The sequence below is a fragment of the Sinohyriopsis cumingii genome, chromosome 10 (genome assembly GCF_028554795.1).
Source record: "Sinohyriopsis cumingii isolate HCF-2022 chromosome 10, ASM2855479v2, whole genome shotgun sequence".
NCBI classification, from domain to species: domain Eukaryota; kingdom Metazoa; phylum Mollusca; class Bivalvia; order Unionida; family Unionidae; genus Sinohyriopsis; species Sinohyriopsis cumingii.
Window position 1 is genome coordinate 66,779,866 of NC_142970.1, and position 25,892 is coordinate 66,805,757.

The window sequence follows — 25,892 nt, forward strand, 5'->3', positions numbered from 1 at the left end:
GCAAATTGATTGTGTGGGGTTATTTCTGATAAATTAAATGTGGAACACATAGCCCACTTGATCTAGGACAAAAATGACTCTGTTGATACATCATCCTTTCACTCTTTTGAGGACAAGAAGAGGCAAGATCTCTTTCAATGCAATGGCTCGGTCTTCCTTAAGTGTCCCTTAAGAGCTTGCACTGGGTCCAGTAGATTACTCTGAGATGAACAGAAGATCGGATAGGTCTTTTGCTTGTCTGATATCCTCCCTTTCATGATAATGCAGTGTGCCAATGATTGTGGAACAGTTGGTTTTAATTATGATTGGTGCTGTTTCTCATCAAAGAGCAATAGGAAGTTAGCTATTGAGGTATGGACATCTGCAATGGTGTAAAGTGTTTTTGTATGCACCAATGAAAACATATTCCACCACCTTCATAGTGGATGTATCAATCTTACTTGAGGGAATATCCAAACTTGCTGTGAGAACTGTTTGTTCTAAGAACTTATTTTAATAACATCAAGATGTGCATATTCAGTAACTCTGGGCTGGGAATAAACACTTACCGTCTTGGCTGCTTAAAGCAGACAAGGGAATATCTTGATTCCTGGCTATTCTGTTGTGAGATTGATAAGGTTGATCCAAGATTTCCCACTTGAGTGGAGCAATCTGGATGACAAGACACTCTGATTCTTTTGCTTACTGTATTGCCTTCAAAATCTGATGAGCTTGAGGAGATGTGTATACATTTGGTTGTTAACAATATGTAAAAAGAGCACTGACTGTCCAGGCCATTTGAATCTGTGACTGGTCAGATAAAGGCAGGGATACTGGCATTCAACCTTGACGCCCATAGGACCATCACTAGTTGATCCTATCAGACACCTACTTAGTGAAAACCAAGTGATGTGTGTATGGGTGTGATTTTGATTTTTAATGTAGCTTTAACAATTTTTCAGTCATATAGCTACAATGTCTGCAGTGTGGCAGTTTATTGTGATGTCGAGCACTGAAGCATCAGGCCGCAGACATGTAGCACGTTATCCTGACAACAGGCTGACCAGTCCTAATACTGAAGTCTTAATGCTGAGTGCCAAGCAAGGCAGCTGTTAGTACAATTTGTATAAGTCTGTGGTATGACTTGGCCAGAGTTTGAACCTGCTACCTCACGCATCCAAGGCAATTGCGCTAACCACCAGGCTAACGGAGCAGTCGAAAACCAAGGGATGAAGAGAACATTAATTTGTTATTGTGGGACAATATATCCACCAATACATTAACCAGCTTAGGATATGTCAAACTTGGATGTGAATTTGTCACTGAGGACACCACTTTTGAAAATCCCAAACAGGACAACAAAAGAGTCTGAAGACTTGGTTCTGCCCTGCTATTTAAGATAGGCCACCATAGTGGAGTTGTCAGCCAGAAAGAGAACTCCATCTCATGCAGGTTCTCCAGCCACCAATGAACGGCTTTCAAATGGTTTTCAGCATGAGAATGTTGATATGTAAATAACGATCCTGAGGGGGTTATGCTCCTCTGGCATCCTGAAATGGTAGGAGACTTGCTTCCCACAGTCCACCGTGTTTGCATCCATACTGATTGTGATTGCCAGAGGTTATACTTGCAGAGGTTTCCCTGCTTTCAAGATTCAACTTCATATTATGCTGATTGTGAAAGTGTGAAAGTTGATCCAATGGTCAAAGGTTTGGTCTCCATTTACACCAAAGAATCATTACAATGGAAGCCCAAAAAATGGACTTAGAACAAAGATGTCCACTGAGGAAAACCCAGCAGGCAAAGGAATTCTTTAGCAGCTAGAATGTTTCATAGAGGCAATGAATCTGCCGTTGTAATAATTAAATTCTCATTCCTGTGGGAAACATACTCAGTTCACTTGAATATTGAGTTCCTGACTTAGCTGACCAAAGTCTTGAAAAGGGTATGAGGTTGGAGACGTTCCTGAAGACAAGGCGAGTGAGAATAAAAAGGAGACAAACAAATGATATCATGTCTTGTTCCAAAATATAATTAGCATACTGTTTTGCAACCAGTTAATTTTCTGGCTTCTGGAAGCCATGTGAGTGGGGACATTAAGTCACACCTCTTGCAAGTCCACATTGATTGTGTAGTCTCCCCAATGGATGACCTTTACAACCCACTGTTTGAATTCCATTGTGAACCCATGAGTGTACAAGTGTTGGTTGAATGCACTTAGGCTGCCCACCACCTTGGCTGGCATATCAATGTCTTGTTCTTGAGGCTGGGATGAGGTACTCCATATTAACCCATGTAGTTGGTCCGTAATTTTGATGTTAGACCGTAACTAAGGCTGCTGTTGCCTTCCGTCTCACTCTTCAATAAATAATATGGTTTCAAACCGTTGCTTGCAAGCTTATGATGTTTTTGTCCCTCAAAGATTGCTTCTGCACCTTCCACTTAGGACCCATAGAATTGCTGCCCATTGACTTCTGTCCAAAATATGTAAGTCTGGCATGTATTCAAAGAATGACAACCAAGAGAAAACTACAGATGTGGAGTCCTTATCAAATTGATCTTACAACATGGTCTAAATCTGTAAGATAAAATAGAGCAGACAATATATACAAATAGTGCAGCCAGCATCCTGCTTTGTGAACTTAAAAGTGTCTCTGCACTGAGTTAAAAACTATGATAAATAAATTTATACTTACGAAGTGGATTCTAAATAATCAATTCCAGTAACAAGGTACCTGTAAGAAGGCCAATTTTTTGACTGCCTATACAGGTAAAATCACTGAGGTATCACTTATAGCAAGAAGTGGAAGCTAAGATCAAACCATTTATACAAAACTTACCTGTACATATCCAACCATGGCGGAAGCTATATATATAAATGAGATTTCTAAAGTATACACAAAACCGGCACACAAAAAAGGCAGTGAAGCATCATTATTGATACATTCAAAGTAGATTCTACAATATCCATTGTGAGACAATGTTACCTGTTGGAAAGGCCCAATGACATGAAAAAGTCAGTAAAGTGTCACTAATATAACCATGATGTAGATGCTATGACAATATAGAAAACTTACCTCTATGTATTCAGATGAAATGGAAATTATACAGCAATTTTAAATGAGTTTTCAATAGCATGCAACAAACGTGCAATTATTGATATGGTTATAGTGATCTGAAGGGATGCCATCATCAGGCATGTGCTGAAGATGCCTAAATGTGTTAAGATGGCAAAAAGATAACAATGAAAAGATTCGAACCTGTTGTTGACAAAAGGGAGAACAGAAATTTTGGAAATTTATAGATGCAGCATACTTGCCTTCAAAGATGAAACTTCATCAACTGGTTTTAAGGTAGATACATTCCAAACTACTTGTCTGAAATTTGCAATGCCTCTCTATTCTGGGGAGAGCATGCTGCTCAGTACAAGTGGAATTAGTAACTGACAATATCATGGGATTTGGCACCAATCCTGGTATCAAAGGGACATTACTCTACCTAACTGCTACCTAGATGGGTAGGTAACTTTTAGAATTGTAGTGAAAGGTTTATGATCTGGAAGGGTTGGATTTGTGAGGTAGTAGTAGTTCTCATAAGGTAATATGATTGTGAAACTTATTTGATGAAAGGGAGCCAAACTAAAATCTAATGTTTAGCAGATGAATAATAATAAAAGGAAAGAAAAGTGCCTCAGTTTTAAATACTTTTTGTGGAAGAGACATCAAGTACTTAAGTTTTATTCCTTTTCTCAACTTCAATTTATATATGGTGTGATGCATTACTTAGAAGTGTTTATCCACTGATACTTGCTGGCAGTAGTTCTTATATCAAAGCATATCATCAGAAAAATCAATTCAATATGTATTGCAGTAAGGAACAGTGTACTTGCATATCACATTGCTTCACATATTATGTACATATTTTCCAGTTCCATTATATAATAATGTAACACACAGCTATTATTTCTGCTATAACATGGTCTAAAATGTAGTCCAAAAGACTATGCATTAACTGATGCCAGTTGTATCTGATAGAAGTTTAAAGGCATCAGTGCAACATTTGTTACAGACAAACAATAAAAAAATGATAAAGTACATTTAGAAAATTTAATTACAGAAAAGCCTTATTAAAAATGGCAAGTTTTAAACTCCCTTTCAGAAATATGAAGACAAATAAAGAAATGTTCATTTTTATGCTACACAACAAAATGCATTGATTTGTTGTTTCCTTCCATGTGTCTGTCTCTTGGTCCTCCTTGCAGGATGCAAGGGATACAGTATCTCCCTGTTCAGTGGGGATAATCCATGGTTAAGCAATAAAATATGCACAAAAATATTTAGAAAAAAAAACGTAATAAAACGTTCCTGAAGCTAATTAAAAATTTCCTTCTTTATTGTCTATACATTGGAAAAGTCACTGAAAATTTAAAAGATAAACTTTGAAGTTTCTATAAATGTGGAGGTGCCTACAAGACTAAATTTACCTGAAAGGCTTTAGCTTACTTTCCCTGCTCACTTTCTGTTTCACATCATCTGGATTAAAGTAAAGCATCTTTATCCAGTCAGGTTTATTCATTCGGCTCAAACATTCCACTAATATGTCAATGTTTTCATCAGTTATCAAGCCTGTTTCAATCAGATATTGAAATATTTCTGTTCCTTTCCTGCAATTTTCCAGTCTGCTACCTGAAATAGAAAGTATAAAAAAAATAATATCTGCTAGATGTGATTGAAAGGTGAGCAAAATAGGTGTCTTAGGTATGTAACTAGAAATAGTTAAATTAAACCTTTTGTGTGTTATATTCCTACCAAGTTTTGCTTAATATGTGTTGTCCACAGTATAGATGAAAAAAGACAAAATTTACTGCAAAGTATAGAAATAGTGATTGTTTGTAAATTCATCTAATTTACATTTCTATACAAGTTAAGCAATACTTTCTACAAATCTTGATAACTGTAACTCAATCATGTCATGTCTAGACTGCTCAAATGGCCTAGTGGTTAGAATGTCCAACCTGAATGCATGAGGTTGCAGGTTCGAACCCCAGCTGAGTCATACCACAGACTTATAAAAATGGTACTAGCAGCTGCCTCACTAGGCGCTCAGCAGTTCATTTTAAGAGGCTAGTGTTAGGACTGGTTGGCCTGGTGTCAGGATAATGTAACTGGGTGGGACATCATGCTGCATGTCAGTGACATGATGCCCCAGTGCTAGACATCACTATAAACTGTCACACTGCAAACATCATAGTGATATGACTGAAAAATTAAAGCCACAATAGAAATCACACATCGTGTTTAAGTATTAAATTAAATCTAGACAATGGACCCCCTTTTGTAAAGCCCACTTTCTTTATCACCTATAAAGCATAACTGCTTTAGCATTGAGCTGAATCTAAAAAGTAATTAATAATGGGGTATGGATGGACATATGGACAGATGATGGACAAATGCGAAGTCAGAAAGATCAACGTACATGTACCTAGATTCTTCCAAGATGTGTGGAAAAAAAACCCCACATTATTCTTACTCAATAAATTTGTGCCCATTTTCAAAACTGTCCACATACTAGAATTCCATAACATTTGTTTCATACAATTCAAGGTCTGATACAGACTAAAGAATACCGCCAACTCAGTTTCATGTCTTGCATTTTCTTCATCTAATGGTAACTCAAACTATTTCAAGGAGTAAACAGGGTTTTGCATAAGATTGCTGTCCAGGACTCCTTCCCTGTAAAAAAAAAATTGAAGTCCCAGTCCTAAAACTAGGAGTCCCACCAATGATACTTGTATGTCAACAGATTGATAATGCTCATTCATTGTGAAATATTTAAATTAGTAATACAGTGTATAGTAAGGCAACTGAGAAGTGATAAGTTGTACTTGTTTGTGATGTAACAGCTAGAAGAAATTAAACTGTATCTTCTATATTAATTTATTTAATTAACCATTTCAAATCAATAAATCCTTCAAGACGCAAGAAAAAGAAGAATTATATCCCTTTGCTTTTTTCTTCATTTTCTCAGAAAGTAACAAAGCACAGCATACTCACTCTCATAATTTCATTACAGTTTCTTGTTTTAAACATTCACGGCCCTTTGTCTTTATATGATTACACAATGATGAACCTCTCACACAAGCCATTGATGTTATGGGTGAAACCATCAACACTTCAGCTAAAATAACAATGACTAAAAACAACTCTGAGTACTAAAAAATGCTCTGCCACTTTCTTGTTTTGAGGCCAAAGGAAATTTCTGATTTCAGGTTCCATCTGCAAACCCCTCTGTCTCACTCACATTCTGTTCTCTTTATCAAAACTAGATGAACTTTCTTTCGGTCCATCTTGAGAGAATCAAGGTCATCAGAAGCCTTGTGCTTGGCACAGAAGCAATTACATAAAGTTACCATAGGAAGATTACAAATGTGACAATCACTCAAAATGATATGTATACGACACAAAACAGTTGATTTACTGAAACAAAATTACATGACACAAAAACAGTTGATTTTGATGATTTATGACAAATAATATGAGAGTTCCTATTACTGAAACAAAATGACATGACACAAAAACAGTTGATTTTGATGATTTATGACAAATAATATGAAAGTTTGTATTACTCAAACAAAATATCAAACTCTTGGCACTATTTTATCTAAATGTGATTATACTATAAAATGCAGGTGCTCCTACATCAAAAAAGGATTTAAAAGATGATTGATCAATGTGTGCTGAGTGATGCTTATCAAAGCGAGGTGTCAAAGCAAACATGTGGAAATAGTCTTTTGATCAAAACAATCATTATGTGCCAGCAATCAACTAAAAGGTGTCTAGATTTGATTGTCTGGGATTCACCCAATGTCCATACAAACACTTAAAGTTTTTTTAACAGCTCACACACTACATACCTAATAGTAGTTCTGCAGATATGGATCAAGTAAAAGTTTTAAGAAAAGAAAAAAAAAAACACTCGCGGACTGAGGACTCACCTAATGGAATTTTCTTGTGTACAAAACTGAAAGTATGCATATCTATATAAAATATTAATATAGATTTTGACATCCAAAAGAATTTTGTATCTTCAATTATAAATATTAAGTTATTTCTGTTTTGAAATTCAAGATCACCAATTAAGTCTAAATGCAATATATCCCTGTGACATTTAACAGAATTTCAATTATATCAGTTTTCAATTTCAAGCAAATCATACCTGGGTAAAAATCACGACACAGAAACTTGATGCCTTCAATATCCTTCTCCGCGAGATTATCACCAAGGCTCATTAACCTCGCAATGAGTCCATTCCTGTTTGGAATTCTAATTGTGTCACTTGCAGTTCTATTACATGGCATTTTTTTAACCTCCATATGTTGAGTCATGACTCAGCTACTGCCATTAACCAAATCTTTGGTAATGGGTTTAGTTTCATTGTTATGGTCACTGGCCATGCATATAATAATCATATACCTGTGAAGGAAAGATAATAAACACTGTTAACATTTAGGTCACAAAACTGAATAAAACTAAAATACACTAATGAAATATATTGGCTATTCTTTGCATAACAAGGATTTGAACTACTACACTTGTAAACCTACTTGCAAATCACGAATATTCAACAAAATTCCTTTTCATCATCTATACCATCAGTATGGTCCATTTTGTTATTACAATTGGTATTAGTACTTGTTTTTTAAATCACCTACGAGTTGCTACAAAGCTGTTATAGGAGTACTATACGGAAATTTTAACACTTTTTATTACATCTGACAGGAATTTGCCTACGAGTCTTTTGCTCTGTTAATGTTATTTATATTCTTTCAAAAATATACAGGTTATACCGCTGGGCTCCACAAGGATTTGGTCATGGAGTAATTAAATTGTTTTTTAAATCACATGTGATACACTGTGGAGCTCTTGGCATAGTTACTCTGGGACCATTTAAATTCGTTTTTATGTTTCTTAGTCACCTAAAAAAAAGGCAGACCACTAACAATATTTAAAACAAAGTTTAGTTTACATGCATGGAAGGCTCTCTGAAAGTGTTCGATTTTTTAGCAAAGACAAATAGGTCATACATGGAGGTTCTCTGAAAGTGTTTGATTTTTTAGCAAAGAAAAACAGGTCATACATGGAGGCTCTCTGAAAGTGTTCAACTTAGCAAAGACATATAGGTCATACATGGAGGCTCTCTGAAAGTGTTCGACTTTTTAGCAAAGACAAATAGGTCATACATGGCTCTCTGAAAGTGTTCGATATTTTGGCAAAGACAAAGAGGTCATACATAGAGGCTCTTCAAAGGTATGGCAGAAGCAGAATATACCTAATTAGCCCCCCCCCCCCCCCCCCGGGCAAAACCGAACAAACCCAAATTTAACAAATTGCAATGCAAAGGAAATTAAACAAAATCATCATCACAATGTATAACAGTTATAAATTGTAACATGTACAAAAAAAGATTATTAAATGAAAACTGTATTTATTCCATCTCAATGGGCTGACTTGGAAGAAGCTATGATTTTGCATAGCCAACTTTCAATATTCTCACCAAGTTAAAAAGGATGAATCTATTCCAGAACTGAACACTAACTGTGTAATTTCCCCCTCTAGCTGAAAACAAGGAAGCAGTTTTTCTAAAGAGGAATCTAATGAATAAATAATATTTAGGGTCTATAATAATGATGCAAGTTTCTCAAATTCGGATTTTATTTATTTTTAATTTTTTTTTTAATGAAATCTGAATAAGTCTATCAATTATGCATCCTTAAACAGACTCTGATTAGGTCCGACTTAGGGACTGCAAATGGGCATGGCTGAGGTAGAACAGGCATGATCAATGAAAGCAAAAGGAAATAACCAAAAATGAAAGTAGATTATGGACAATTAAACAAAAATAAATGAACTGCAACAAAGAATGATGGTCAGTTAGAGTGGAATGCTACGAGGTGTCTAAATAAGCTCTGTCCAAATACATTTTTCAACGTTTTCAGGATGACTACCTCCAAGCAGCAGAGAGGGCGAACAGACCATATAATTCCGACAAACAAATAAAACAAGCAAAAAAAATAAAATCTGTAGAAAGGTCCAGATTTTCACAAATAAACGTTTCCTTGAGATGATTTTATTTCTGTTGAAACCAACCCCATCAATAAAACCCTAGCTTGAAAAGGTAGCTGAAAAATAAAGTACTCTACGTGTTTATTTATTTTTTTGTTTAATTACTGGACGACCAACGTTGGTAGGCACGCTCTCTGCTGCTATATTAATTAAAAGATTTTATCAAGACCTACACGATATCTTGTTCTTGGATCACGTAAATTTATTGTTATAAATCCATGCGGAGTAGCTTGCACTTGTGAGAAGAAATTTCTGAATTTAATTATATCCATGTCACCACCACACCAAGTTTGATGAATATTTCGCAGCGTGTGTGTGTCTACACCATTAAATACAACTAAAATATTGCAGTTGTCCCTGATCACTTTTGGTATTTGTGTATATCATTGAGTAACATAGATCACATCTGTATTTTTATGTCTACCTCGGGAAAATATTCTGGCTGGATTTGATTGTTTATCTAGCATCACATCGTCGTATACAACTAAATTATTGATAAATCCGTCTAAAACATCTACGGACGGTGCTTCATCAATATCGGTTATAAACTCTATAACATCATTACCCTCGTCCAGTAATCGCACGTTTTCACTGAAATCTTTAAGTACATCATAACATCGTTGATCATCAGCGGATGGTGCTACTAAATATAATTTATCCCATTTCAACCATCTCATTATTAAATTAAGTAATAACTGCGTCTTACCCGATCCAGATGGTCCTATGATAATCATTCTGATGGAGTTCGGTAGCGCAGGATGATGCTTAACAGGTTCTCGTTTTCTTGTTGCTGAGAAATCAATTATATCCATATATATTATATCATGAATTTATATTGTTTACGCTGTAGAGTTAAAACTCCAACTGTTGATTTAGCTACGGTTACAACAAAAAATAAAAAAATTGCGTATGGTGGAAAATGTTCTGTGTGCGGTAGGAAGAAATTTTTGTTTTTACCTAATAAGCGCGGTGGTGATATTGCTAATTTGATGTCAAAGTTTCCAGGTGCTCCATGGGCTAAATACAGCGGAGAAAAACATCTACCAGGATATAATTATTGCGGTCCTGGTACCAGACTTGATATCAGGCTCGATAATCAAGATCAACCAAAACCAGGCGAGGAACCAATAAACGCTATTGATCGAGCTTGTCACGCTCATGATGTTGCGTATAAAAGTAAAAATCTACAAGATAGACATATTGCGGATGTGAAATTAATTCACGCGCTAGATTCTATAAAAAATAAAAATATCAAAGAAAAATTAGCTAATTGGTTAGTAAGATCCTCGATGAAAAGTAAATTAGTGCTTGGGGCTGGTAATATATAAATGGAATCGATTTATTATTCACCAAGAGGATACTGGAGAGGCAAAGCAGCAATTGGTAAACTTGCTGATGCAGCAGCGGTTAAACATTCTACTGCTAAAACGTGGTTATCTAAACAAGCAATATGGCAAATTTATCTACCACCACCGAAACAAATTCAGTACGCGTATTTCGATGTCAGTGTTCCTAATGAAGTTCATCAAGCTGATATTCTGTTTTTACCGCATGATACTGTGCGTGGAAAAACATACAAATACGCGTTAACCGTAGTTGATGTTGCAAGTAGATATAAAGAAGCAGAACCGTTATCGACGAAAACATCATCTGAAGTAGCCGATGCGTTTGAACGAATTTATCAACGAGGTGGTGGACCACGAGGTGGTCTGCGATGGCCACAGCTACTACAGGTTGATCCTGGTAAGGAATTTCTTGGTCCAGTATCATCGTTGATGAAACAACATAATACCAAAATACGACGAGGGCATACTGCAATTCATCGTGATCAGGCAATTGTTGAGCGATTTAATCGAACACTCGCTGAGCGGTTATTTGGATATCAATACGCGAGGGAATTTATTCAGGATAAAAGATCTCGCGAATGGGTTGCAAGATTACCAAATGTGATAGCTGCATTAAATAATGAGATTACACGAACAACCAACATGAAACCCATTAGCGCGGTCACAAAAAAAAATATACCAACACAACGAAAAGATGTTGAAAAACAAAAAATAGTGGGTGATGTTACAGTTAGATATTTATATGAGCCTAGTGAACTTGAAGGTGGTAAAAAAAGAGCAACTGATCCTATTTGGAGTGTTACCACACACAAAATATCCACTGTGACAAGATCCTCGGGTAGACCTGCAATCTACAGATTAGATTCGGCTCCTCCTCAACGTGGATTTACACGTGAACAACTACAAATAATCCCCACGGATACACAACTACCACCGCGATCACTTAACTAGCACTGGTGCCAGCACCCAAGGCGCTGGCGCCTCTACGTCGATTACACTCCAGACAGGTCAGCATGGTATTTTCTCGTGTATGACCGCGATATTATCTTTTCTATCTACGGTAAATTGTCTTGAATCATTACTCGAATACCGCCATAACATTATACAATTGCAACTTGTGCAATGATTATTCTGCTGCTGTTTTAACTCAGTAATAAATTCAACATCAAGATCAAAGTCGCGTTTATTTTTTTTATCAGATTGTTTATATCCGATTAATTTTTTTCTTATTATATCATCATCGATGATGTTAAATTTATCAACGATTTCAGGAATTATAATTCTACGTAATTGAGATATTTTTCTCACCCTTGATACCGCTAAATAAACTAAATTTGACCACTCGATGTGATCGTCTACAATCCAGACTCGTGTGTCAGAAATAGTTAATCCCTGAGACGAGTGGATCGTCATAGCGTATCCCAACACCCATGGAGATTTGTCAGCGCGTAATGCATCTTCGACCACACTGATATCAACGGCGACAATATCATTTAATACGAGATTCTGTTTTTCAGTCTGCCCTGGAATATCAACATTAATATTCTGTTTTCGTGTATCTGATGGTCTATAACACAACGGTACGGGTAATTCTGAATATTTTTCTTTATGTAGTTGAAATAACTGCTGTTGTAAATCGTCTCTGATTATTTTTCTGCTTGCTACAATCAAATCGTTGGGTCTCCATAAATTTAAAAAATCACCCACTGAGGTCTCTGAGATTACTCCGCGTATTATTTCACAGTGAATTTTGTTTGATTGTAATCTGATTAATTTTTTAAACTCCTTCAAATTTGCATCGAGAGCTCTATGATCATCATCCATTTCTTCGTAATAATCAACGAAATTTTTTAACCAATCATGTGGAGATGGTCCAACAAAAGGCGGCGGTTGACCATGATCGCCACACATTATTATAGCGGTATTTTTCGTCAACAACCAATCAAGAAACGTTTTTAATGTATCCAATGACACCGTACATATCTCATCCCAAATAATTATTTTAGGTATATATTTTTCTCCCATTCGTTCAGGAGTCCATGTATCTCCGCGCCACCGAAAGAAACAATGATACGTGCAAGATTGTACTTGCCGTTGTTTCATCTCGCGTGCAAGTCTATGTGGGGGTGTCAGCACGATCATATCTGAATTTCTAAAAACATTAATTGCTCGAGTCGTTTTGCCGCATCCACCAGGTCCATTGAGATATACTGTCTTATATCTGGTTATTGGATCACTCACCGGTGGCGCTTTCGACATTTCTAATATTTTATTACCCTTACGATAAAAATCTCTCATTGGAACGTCTGCTGATTCTGTGTAATTGTGTAATATTTCTTTTTTTATTCTCCACGAACCCCATCGTTCATCATTACTTGTAAATTTCATAACAGATTTTAAATATTTACTCGAAATATAAAACGAATCTGTTGCGACTCTGACTGCGGTCTTGGGAAATCTATTAATCATCGATAATAAATTTATAGAAACATAAGCCAACATGGAAGATCTTAGATGAGTATACTGTGGGGAGACGTCATTTATGTAACTAACGATCGTGCCCAATTTTGTTCCGTCGGATAAATAAACATTTTCTCGATTTACAAATATATTTCTCGCTGTTGTATCAGCGATTATAAAATCGTACTCGGCATCATCTAAAATTAATCGTGCGTGATGTCTTTTATGATCGTATGCACCACCTTGAGTAAATTTACCTATAATTTTTCTACCGAGATCTTTTGCGGTTTTAAGTTTAATCTCGAGAATTTTAGGAGCTTCTTTGATAATATCATCTTCGGAAACATCAGGACATTTTTCCTTAAACTCGCTAATAACTTCATCGAGATTGATATAATCTGGCATGGGCAACCAAACTTCGGTCAGTGCATGATATAATTGCCTCACTGACCACCAACGATGTCAGTATCGCACAATCTAGCATATATCGTAACAAAACTATAGGTGCCCAACGTTTTTCACAAAAATGTCTGCCAAACCAAACATAACAAATCTTGTGAAGATTTTCGTTAAACTCGAATGATTCAATACAAGCAAATCCAGTCAGATCAAAATCAGGTAATGGTCCATTAATTGCCACTCGCGTCATCTCGTTTGTGGGGTGACCGAATCTTTTAAAATACACAGAACAATCTCCGTATCCTAGAAAACTTCCTGGATAACATGCAACCATATCAACCGAGATAACATCATCGTAATTATATTTGGTATTCCACAATCCACCGTGTCCGTATTCGACGCAACTTGCGCGTACGTCCTCGAGTAAATCAAATCGTGTTGGTTTCCATGAATTTCGTTCTCTGGCGAAATGAGCCGCAACAGATGGAACGGTAAAACAATTAGTTAGTAATTTGTCAGTATTTTCCGCGAAAAACTTATCCGCGAGATTTTTCATCTCGTCATGGAGAGATTCTGTTCGATATATTTCACCATTTGGTCTAACAAACTGATCAAATTCACCTTCCTCATTACTTTTAAATAACCATACCGATACAGGATCGTTTTTACTTATTTCGTTGATAAAATCAAACATACTGTCTGGGGGGTAAAATCTAACAGTTCGATCACGTGGAAATATTGTTACTGCGCTGGTCCATGCATGCGTGTTGTGATCAATAATATTTATTGAAGCTCCTTTCGATTTATATTTCGATTCGTACAGTACCTCCCCCGTTATTGTCGCTACAGTTATTGGAAATTTTAATATTTTTCCTAGTTCAGCAACATCTTTTATTGTAGCACCGGTATCCTTAACTGAATCAGCCCACGAGTTTATTTTTTTACGTCTTAAATCAGTTAATCCATTTCCACGCATCGCGTTTGTGAAGTGTTCTATTACTCGTTCGGCTACACAATTTAACCTTGAAAATTTCATGGGTGCCAGTTTATCAACGTTGGGTTTTTTATTTATCTCATAAATTCCATAAATAACCGCTGTTACAGGATACGCTCGCTCATAATACGGTATGTCAACACCCGTCAATAGACCCGGTCTGGAATTTTTACTTAATATGACAGTTTTATTATTACCAAGGACAGGATCATATTTGTCACGGATAATCCAACTACCTGTTTCTGTTAATACAATAAATTTTACTTTGAAGAAATATTTTTGATTGCCCTCGTATTCAGTGATGTAGTTAATGATAGTTGCCGCTCGCTTGTCATTCATTGTGGCGTCCTTGACATTATTGCGAATAATCTTGAACGTTGACCATGTGTGAGATGCACCATCTGTATAAAATTCCTTCTTGGCGTCGTGAATTTTCGAGATCAGACTTTTATTTTTCGGATCAACCAGATCTCGTACTGGTAAGTCAGAAGATAATCTGTCGAGGTTGAATTTATACTTAACAGGCCTAGCTTGGGATAATTTCTCAAACTCGTTCATATAATTAGAACAAATATTTAAGTAAAAAATATCATATATACAATGTCTGCAGATGGTTGATGATAGGTTCAGTAAATCGATGCAATAAATCCTGTAGAGGCGAATTTTGTTGGATGCACTTACAGGGCATACGACGAGGAAGTCTAGGACCAATACCGTGTCCGCGGTGTGGTGTTGGAGTGCGAGGCAAAACAAAATTATGTGGAAAGTGCGGGGGAAAACGGTTCAGAGAGCTTAAAAGATATGACAAAAAAAATAATAATGGTGAAAACGCTATAAAATCCGTGGAGGATTATATATGAAGATTTCAGACAAACAATGATTTAAACAAATAATTTTATTATAATGGAGCAAAATATATTTATCCCACATCCTGTCGTAACAAATTACGAATCAGATCGTAATGGTGTCATCAGAAATTGTATGCTTAAAAGACCGGTTGGTTTTGTCATTAATACTGGTTATCTAATGTTTACTGCTGGAATGAAAAATTATCTCTGTCATCGTTTCACATACGAGTGTTTCAACGGATTGATCGAAGATGGTTTTGTTATTGATCATATTGACGGGGATCCTCAGAACAACTCCTTATCCAACCTTCGTGTTGTCACGCAAAGCGTGAACTCTGCACGTGGTAATACTGGAAGATGTAAGACAGTTTCTAGGAGGGTGATCAAGGCTACAAACACAGAAACTGGCAAAGAAATTATATTTCAGTCTATGAACGCGGCTGCGAAATATTTTGATATTAACTCGCGTGTGGTAAAATACGTCGCAGAAAATATAACCAAATCTACTTTCTCAAAGAAATATAAGCAGAAAATCATCTTTCAGTATCAAATAATTATCATCACCACATTATTAACTATCATCACCACATTGAATTAATTATTTTAATTTATGTCACAGTATGTCCTCCATGCACTACTGAATTTTTGATTATATAAGGGGGAGATTACTTTGTAATATATAGTTTTCTTCGTAGATTTTTGATTTTTTATGATCGTAATCGGTCAGTTTAACTAATTACGTCGTAATTAATTACTCGTAGAAGCATATTTATGGTTTTTAAATATTTCCCATCACACAACATTACGAGAAATCAGGGCAATTTTACAACCGCTGTTATTGATCCGCAGGTAGCTGTATACAATCAGCTTAGAAACCGTTGTTATGGTGTACAGGTGTATTTCACAATCCGTTATTGATTTTGCAGGTATTTGCAGTCTGCATAATACAGATATATTCAGAAACCGCTGTTATAATTCAGAAACCGTTATTTGAATGCAGGAGTAGTTATTTAAATGTAGAAATTATTATTATTCAGAAACCGCTATTTCAGTGTAAATATATTTGAAATTAGTTCCTTAGTTATATATTAACTTCCGAACCATGTTTCTAACAAGATTTGATAGCTCAATCAGTATCGTATTGGACTGTGATGCTCGCGGTCCAGGATCGAATCCCATGACTGACAGTTGGTCGGGTGGTTACGCATATTAGCGATTTTTATAATTAATTGGGTCACCGCCAGCCCCTCTCCGCTGTCAGAACACCATCCTATCATGTCAAACGTGGTAGATACATGTTTTTGTATTTCCCATGGGTGATTATTTGGTGGGTGGGTGTTCTGTTGAGCGGAGAAAATGGCATCATTTCATTCATTACATCTCATTTCATTCATTCATTCATTACATCTCATTACATACTTAATGAACCTGCTAAAAGACTCGAATAGAGGTTCCATTTCATAATATATGTTTGTGTCGTCATTCATTGCATAATGAACCTGCTAAAAGACTCGAATAGAGGTTTATTCATAATATATGTTTGTGCCGTCCATGCATAATCTGAGCTCGCTAAAGACTCAATAGGGGCTCTTCATTCATTAAATGTTGTGTGTGCCTGGTGAACTTGGTAGAATGCGATGGCAATCTGCGAGTTCTTGGCTGTACTGTCCTTGAAACATCCCGACGAACTCGCTAAAGACTCGATAGGGGTTCTGTAGGGATAATTGTTTTTTATTTTAAAGATTTATATATTATATAATGAACCATAAAAATATCAATGACATTATTTCTGCTATCAAAAAACTAGAAGAAAACGGAATTAATATATCTGATGAACTAAATCCTGAAAAAATAATATCTGATTTTGAAACGTTAGAAGAGCTTAAGAACGAAAATAAGTACGTTCTATCATCTCAATATAAGTTCATAAAGCGGATTCAGGCAGCTATGTTTCAGTCACTGGCTATGGTGAGCTATGATCAAGTAAATAAATTTGTTCCTCTTTCTGTCACAGTAGAAAAGGTCAGATCGGGATTATCCAGCGAGTATCAAACGAAAAAGACAATCAGTACCCGCATAAGATACTTAAGAAAAATTATGTCAGCGGGTAACGACCAAAGCACCCCTGTCTGAATTATTATTTATTTATTCTGAAATATTTTATTTATTTCTGAAATATTTTATTTATTTCTGAATTATTATTTATTTATTCTGAATTATTATTTATTTATTCTGAGATTATATTTATTCTGAGATTATATTTATTCTGAAATATTATATTTATTCTGAGATTATATTTATTCTGAAATATTTTATTTATTTCTGAATTATTATTTATTTATTCTGAATTATTATTTATTTATTCTGAGATCATATTTATTCTGAGATTATATTTATTCTGAAATATTATATTTATTCTGAAATATTTTATTTATTCTGAAATATTATATTTATTCTGAAATATTTTATTTATTCTGAAATATTATATTTATTCTGAGATTATATTTATTCTGAAATATTATATTTATTCTGAGATTATATTTATTCTGAAATATTATATTTATTCTGAGATTATATTTATTCTGAAATATTATATTTATTCTGAGATTATATTCTGAAATATTATATTTATTCTGAGATTATATTCTGAAATATTATATTTATTCTGAAATATTATATTTATTCTGAGATTATATTCTGAAATATTATATTTATTCTGAAATATTTTATTTTTTTCTGAAATTGATGGGTTAGTTGGTACTCAGATTTATGTAAAATAATCAAATTTGCAATTTTGATGGGTTAGTTGGTACTCAGATTTATTATATTTATTCTGAGATTATATTTATTCTGAAATATTATACATGTATATTTATTCTGAGATTGATGGGTTAGATGGTACTCAGATTTATGTAAAATGATCAATTTCGTAATTTTGATGGGTTAGTTGGTACTCAGATTTATTATTTATTTTATTTTCTGAATTATCCATCAGATCATAGGGGTAAGTTGCTTGATTCTCTAATTGATTTCAATTGAATAAAATACCAAAACCGACAATAATTAGAAAAAATCAGTAAAATTAGCTCAAATATCAGTAAAATTATCTCAAAAAATATGTAATTTTTTACTGATTTACTGGTTTTTACTGGTTTTGATATTTTATTCAATTGAAATCAATTAGAGAATCAAGCAACTTACCCCTACGATCTAATGGACAAAATCACCCAAAATGGGTAAAATACCCATCAAAACCATGAAATTTGTTGATTTTTCACTGAAATTCAGAAAAAAAAATATTTCTGATAAAATAAAATATTTCTAATAAAATAAAAATAAAATAAAATAAAATATTTCTGATAAAATAAAATAAAATATTTTTTAATCCGCTCCTTATTTTATTCATTCTGGAATATTATTTTTTTAAGTTGATCGACTTTAATGCAGGAATGTGCATAATTTAGAATCTGATCTCTGCTACAAATGATCTCGATAATATGTTTTTGATGGAGCTCATCTAACTGTTCTTGTGTAAATAAGAAATCCTCACCTCCATATTCATCAATAACTAAATTAACGTTAAATTGCTCCATGTTTTGTGAAAACGCTGTTCTGATGGCGTTTTCAAGTACTTCTTTGTCGTGTATAAAAACCTTTACGTGCTGGTACATTATATAATATTTACTTGATTAATTAAGATTTCACATACAGATTTATCACAAGTTCTTCTCCACGTATGTCAATTAAGCGATTAAGGTGGTCTGTGAGCTTAAAATTTATTTGTGTTAACATATTATTGTGACACCGCAGATAAACAGGATTAGTTGGTTCTTGCACGATTAAACTTCCGGGGGAAACTTGTGGTGTAAATGTATATAAAATATATCCTTGTTGAGCCTGATTTGATTTTCCGAGATCTATTTGATAGCTGCCATCGACTAAGTCACAAACTAGATTAACCACGATCGTGCTGGTTATATTAACGATTCCCGGAGATACTTGTCTGCCGCCGCCATGTGGATCATTATTATATCTTAAAACAGTTGGAGGTGGTGTTAGTTTTCTCCATGCGAGTATTTTAGGAAAATATTCACCAATGACATCACTGACAGATTTTCTCCGAGCGTCCGGGTTATAATTGGGAAATTTGAACATCGGTATATCAGATTCCTTGATTTTATATTCATCAATTAAAAACTTTTTTGCAGCGGGAGATGATTTTAAAATTAGATCTATAATTTTGTTGTGAGTGCGTTCCATAGCTTCTGCGACATAATTCAGAATTTCTATTTGTTTGATAATTTCCCCTCGTGTCTCGTGGGACGTTATATCGAAAAGATACTCAGTGAGGCATTCACGTAGTTTATTTAGTTGATCTTTATGATCAAGATTGGAAATGTCAATAGTCCTTTTAATTTCGTGTTCATGAATATGACCACGGAGTTTATCCTCCGGTAAAGCTGAAAATATGTCACCACCATAACCAATTAAATCATCCAAACTAAAATCCCAAGTTCGAGGTCCACGCCACCACCACCAAATATCTGTCATTGTAGCTTCGTGACGAGAGCTGCTTGTCAGCGTAAAATCAGATTTTTTTGGTTCTGGTGGTCCTTCATACACCGGGGGAATTTCAGCCCAACCTAGTACGGATCTTATCGTGGATTGATAAATATCAACGGCATAATCGGGAGAATGTATCTCAACCGTCGAAGATAGCGTCGGTTCATGAACGTTAATTGATATTTTTGCTTCTTTTCCGGTTATTGATTTTATTCTACGTTGAAATTCCTCATTGATATCTTCAATCTCATAACTACCAGTGGGTATTCCAACATCTATCCAGTCAGGAGTACCATCTGGTTTGTTCTTGTTAGCAAATACAAGCAAATTATTTGCTGGTGTACCATTAAATGATTTTGATCTGATATTTGGCCAGCTGTAATATACCTGTAATTGAACTAATGCTATTTCTTTTACTGGAATTGCAGTAGGAAAATTAATACTAAATTCAGGATCAGATGAACTTACCGAGATCATCGTTATCTTTGACGGAGTTGTGTTAGTCACGATCTGCTGCAGTAATTCTGTCATTATTAATATTTGTATCTTTAATACCGATACCTTCGTTGTATATTTTAGTCATCATTGAAAACTCGAAATCAGATATAATTCCATCACTGAGACTCGCTGATAACAACGAGGATAATTTTGAGTATGCTACCGTCGCTGTAATTTTATTATGTAATTGGATAATTTTTCGTTGTGCAAGTACATATTTTTTTTGCGATGATATTAAGCACACCTGCAATCGTTGTTGCTGCTGAAATACAAATAGTCACAGCTACTGGTGCCATCATTGTCACCGCTGATAATATAACACCCGTTCCAGCAACAGCAGCGGATACTGAATAAACAATCACGTCGACGATAACTAATCGTTGTCGATATTTAATTTTACTGTATATTGTTCGACTTGATCTTTTAGCGCCACCTGCCATTCATGCGCTTGATTGTACCTGTATTGTGCACCGTCCATATATTTTTATGCAGTAACCAATTGAGGTGTTTCGGCTACAAATTCCAAACACCACCAGTAAGATGTTGCAGTTAATTTCTTATCAGCTGCTTCCAGAATAAATATTTCTTCAGTTCCGCTATTTAATATAATAGATACAACCCCGGAAAACCTGTCGGCGGAATGACGCCATGGAAACGTTGTGAAGATTTCAAATCGCGCAGCACTGAACACGGACAACCTGTACATGCCAGTGACTGTTGCGGTATATTTGATAGTTTTATTTTGCTGCGACCATGTTGCAAATCCCGATGATACCGTGTACACGATGTTTGTGATATGTCCGGGAGTTATTTCAGTTGGAATTTTAATCAGACCGGTTTTGTTAACGATCTCAGGAATCCCCGCTACGATGTTTTGCTGTGTTTGTTTAATCGTGTCTAGGTTAGTTTTGATATCAACGAGTTTCATGTCAATGGCGTGTGGAGAACCAAAACAATCTTCAGCGGTTTTTTGATGGTTTCTGCGAAATCTTGCAAAAGCGCCCACGTGAACATCAAACTCAGCCCGTAACGTGGATAATTTATTATCTACGGTACCATAGCTAATGTCAACATACTTTTTCGTTGCAGCATCTTCACCGGATGTTGGATCTCTTAAAACTACTATTTTATTTCTGTTCATGCTGAGTTCACCCGTCATTGTGTCGCCGGTGCTTCTCACATGATTAGCAACGCTTCTTGCAATTTCATCTCTGATGGTTGCAAATGATACACTTGAATCTCTGATTCTGCCGCCATCAGTAAACACAGGAATATTATCTGTAACTGCACTAAGTACTCGTCGAACTATATCATTCCATCTGATATTGCTCGTTTTTAGTTTACCATATCGATCTTGAAAAATAACAACCTCATCTGGGTCAACTCCAGCCAGGTTCATGATATCAGCGAGGTCATCCTTAGTCGCATACTTCGACAGATCAACATCGCCGGATGTTCTCCTAACACGCGAGAATCTTCTTCCGTAAATATCAACCATTATAATAAGACCTGTTGTTTAAAACGCTTTACGCGAAACGAATCGGTTACTTGTATAATCATGCACGACTTTATGTGGTGGTTTGGATGATTTTGATATAGCGTACATTAATTACTTCACGGCCGCATATTGGCGGATCTGTCATTGTTTGTGTGGGTAGCGTTGAATACCAAACTTTGGAACCTCTGGTTCTAGCGTGAAGTGGTGCGACATACTTGATAAATTCAGCAGGTGGAGCTAACCCTTACGAATCAAAATAAACAATTCCATGTGGATCAACCGCGTATGATATCCAATGAGTACCGGGCCCAGAACGTTCATCGAGATTAATAATACCTGTTTCGAGTTTATTCGGTTGTTTCAGTAACTGATCTCGCATAAAAACAGCTCTAAAGGCTTTTATTTTTAATTTTTTAGCGGCATCAAGTAAATCAAAATTTGATGCTGGAGTATCTAACGTGGAAGCCTCAGACCTTAGGCCGCGTCCTTTTTTTTTGTTATATCGTCCACCAGTAATTTTTTCGAAAACTTTTTTACCCGCCGCTCCAGCAACACCTAACGCAGTAGCTTTTGCTAATGCCGGTGCAGCAGCTGCGGCTATCGCAGGTAACGCAGCAGCTTTTGCTGCAAGTAGTGCTGGTATTGCAGCTAATAGTGGGAAAAATCCACCTATTTTAATCATATCTTTTATAGCGCTCGGAGAAAGATGTATTTGAACTCCGGTTTTTGATTCCAGGGCTTTATTGAAATGTTTAATCTGATTATTTGTCAACGATAATTTGTTTGGACCACCACTAATCTGATCTCGTTTTAGTGATATTTTAGTTCCGCATTTGTTGGCGGTTTTTGATTGAAGCTTTTTTACCTGACCAGGAGTCAGAGTAACATTAACATGACCATACAACATTTTTATATAAAATATATTTTTCTAAATAACACGATTAAATATTTTCCACCGGTGCATCAATGACCCTCATTCGACCACTACCGCCTTCAAGTAACATGGCTTTATCGCTAAGTATGACCGCGATTGCTCTGTAGGTGCCTCGAATAAGAGGTGGACCAGCTATATCAGGAGGAGGGTTAGTAACACGAGCTCGAAAGTGTATATCAACGACAGATTGCTTGGATAAATCAAGATGTTCCAACGAAAAGTAATAAATCGGATATGAAGTTCTGAAATCTAATTGTGATATTTGCAACCCAGTATCTATATTTGGTCACGTCCCATGAATGACATTAAACGATGATATGCACGCGCTACATGATTTTGACCAAAATTTAACAATATATCTTCAGCTGGTTCTTGATGTCCATTTATCCGCAAGGAAACTTCATTAACTCCAAGGTTGTCAAATATCATATGTGAACGTTCTTGATCATTTATCCTAGCATTATCTTGCAGCGCAATAAAAATATGTCGTGGTGCAGAAACACCTTGCTGTGATGCTATATGCCATGTAAATAAACCATTAACATTACTTTGAATAGCATCTGTGGTTACTGTTAACCATGATAGCAATGATTTACCGCCTTGATCCATAAAAGAGAGTAATTTTTGTTCTTCAGTAATAGATGGAGTCATTACTGGCATCCACAATGAAAGCTTCGATATATTTACTTTACCAGCGTCATCAACAGCAAAACCTCGCCAGATTGCATCATTATCATCACCTTTTCTTACAAGCACAACTGTGTGTTTAGCTCCAAAGATTACCTTTCTAACATTTCTGCAAAATCCAAAGATGTGAGACAGTGGAATTGCACATGAAAAATTTCTATTATTTCCTGACAACGCTGCTCGGCGTGTTGCAAACCCTAAGTTGTAAGTCGCGCTATCATCTTTTACAATATCAAAAGCAGCAGCTGGTCTGGCTGCGTATTCAGGACCATCAGCAACTGGTTGTGGATCAGATGCAGTACCTACTGGTGTTTGTATTTTAGCATACCTGATATGATCAGCGTTGTTGGTAATATCCTTAGCAAACATCATTGTTGGACAGGCTGATCTTGTAAAGTCGTCAGAATATCTCGCCAGACCAATTATTGTTGTAGCAACATCAACATCCTTCTGAATTGATTCAATATTTTTTCCGTCAATCATATATGTGGCGCTATCAAACAACGCCATAATCCCGTTGTTGACAAAACCAACACGCAGATTGGCACCATATGTCGTACTATCCCCCTTTACAAGTTCACCTTCTACCTCAATAAATGCCTCAGCAGGCAAGAAATATCTACTTGTATCCTGAACCTGTAATTCGATTCTCCCCCGCTGATTTGGTTGTCTTGCGTCATAAGAATAAAACTGATAATCACGTATAGATTCATACTTAAGGACAGGTGCCTCCATATCAAATGCTGGGTCTGATTCGCGCTTGAACATTTTTATTATAGTTACCATTTTTCAAATGATGATCATCGTCGACGAAGACCGCTTCCTGCTATTAAATTTGCTGTTATATTTTTTCTGCTTCTTCAGATATCGCCGCTAGTTTTTGATTTGCAGCCTGATTTATTATTTTACTTACGTCTGCTGGCATAATTTCAGTACTTGGTAATTTTACTGGTGGTTGTTGTTTTCGTCGCAATAATCGTGCTAGTCTTTCTTTGATTGCCGAGAACGCCTTACCAGCAACATTAACAATTGCACCAGGCGCTTTATCACGAACAATATCGATAGCTTTCATCGATAATTGTTTTGCAACAGGCACTGCTTTTGGGGCTATTCTTGTAAATAATCCCTGAATAACATCACCAAGTCCATCTCCGTAAGTAGCTCTGTAGATTGGTAATCGTGAGTTTACCGCTCTGACCTGCATGGGTTTACGATGATTATCATGTATGATCATCTTATTTTTATTTACCATTTATTTAACAACTAGTCATCAGCAAGTTCATCGATAAGTTCTCGGTAAACGCCGATATCCATGATACCACCTTGAAATAATCGCCGACAAATATAAGATGCTTCATTAATTATTTCTGGTGAATTATTTCCGGCATGTTTTCCTCCTATGAGAACCTCTAACCGTGACACATCATTAATAATATTATCAGGACAAACAAAATTATCTCCCAGACCACTGCCAGTAGCTCCTTCTTCCTTACCTGGTGAGTATAATCCTTTCATTCGTCTTATTTCATCCAATTCCAGATCTTCTCTTTCCCTTTGTTTTCTTGCTTGCTCAATTGTTTTAAGTTTTGACATCAACCTCTGCTGCGGCGAAGAAGACTGTTGTTGTTCTATTTGTCGCATAGGTGGAGGAAGCTGATGCTGGGAGAGTTCTCACTGTTGTTTCAGCCTATCTCTATAAAGTCTTTTTACTTCTTTATAAAGAGCTTTATATTTCAAATCATCCTCTCTAGCTTGTCCTTTATTTGAATATATGCGATATATCCATTTAATAAAATTATCATCTTTCGTTTTTTCATAAGGGGGGTTTAAAACAGCAGATTTGTTAGATATATAATCTAATATTTTTTCGGGTAATTTTTCTCTTTTAGTATTTATAATATCTTCGACAAACCCTTCCTTAAAATTTGTAATTAATTTTATATTTTCATTTATTGGCCAAGGTCCAGGTGTACGTTCTTCCTCCTCGCTGGTGACTTCAGTATAAAATTTTCCAATTTCTTCAAGTATTTCCTCACCAACAGGTGGACATTGAGCCGCAGCTATTTCCCTGGCTATGCCAGGTGGAAGATCTCGTAAAATCTTCTTTGTTTGTTTAGTTCTTCTTGCTATTTTTTCGGTTTGTTCTGCTGTTTGTTTTGATGCCGGAAGAAGATCCTCTTTGATGACTGTTGTAACTTTCTCAGTAGCTGCAGTGACGGGCTTAAACAGTTTTTTAGTGTCCTCTTCGTACTCAACTCGTGCTTCTTGCTGCGCTTGTAGATTTTTTCTAAATGAATCTCACACAGGAAGAAATTTTTTAATTGCTTCTAATCGTTCTCGTGCTATTCTTGCAGTATGAGATTCTGGATGTATCATTATTTTTAACATAACAATCTTTTAATTAATATAGCAGCAGAGAGGGCGCCTACCAACGTTGGTCGTCCAGTAATTAAACAAAAAAATAAATAAACACGTAGAGTACTTTATTTTTCAGCTACCTTTTCAAGCTAGGGTTTTATTGATGGGATTGGTTTCAACAGAAATAAAATCATCTCAAGGAAACG

At 35.7% G+C, this 25,892-nt stretch overlaps 1 protein-coding gene across 3 annotated transcripts in view; it reads right to left on the bottom strand.

The window, feature by feature from the left end:
• Positions 1-25,892, bottom strand: part of LOC149790309 (uncharacterized) — a 51,956-nt gene that overhangs the window by 23,815 nt on the left and 2,249 nt on the right. For 2 of the 3 annotated variants that reach the window (XM_089972364.1, XM_089972362.1), the window contains exons 2-3: positions 7,195-7,451; positions 4,463-4,664 (exon numbers count right to left, since the gene is read on the bottom strand). In XM_089972364.1, coding sequence (XP_089828490.1) covers positions 4,463-4,664; positions 7,195-7,363 — 371 coding nt within the window. In that variant the 5' untranslated portion in view covers positions 7,364-7,451. Of the gene's footprint in view, positions 1-4,462; positions 4,665-7,194; positions 7,452-9,807; positions 9,830-25,892 lie in introns of those variants that run through there. The other variant, XM_089972363.1, reaches the window with a different exon arrangement.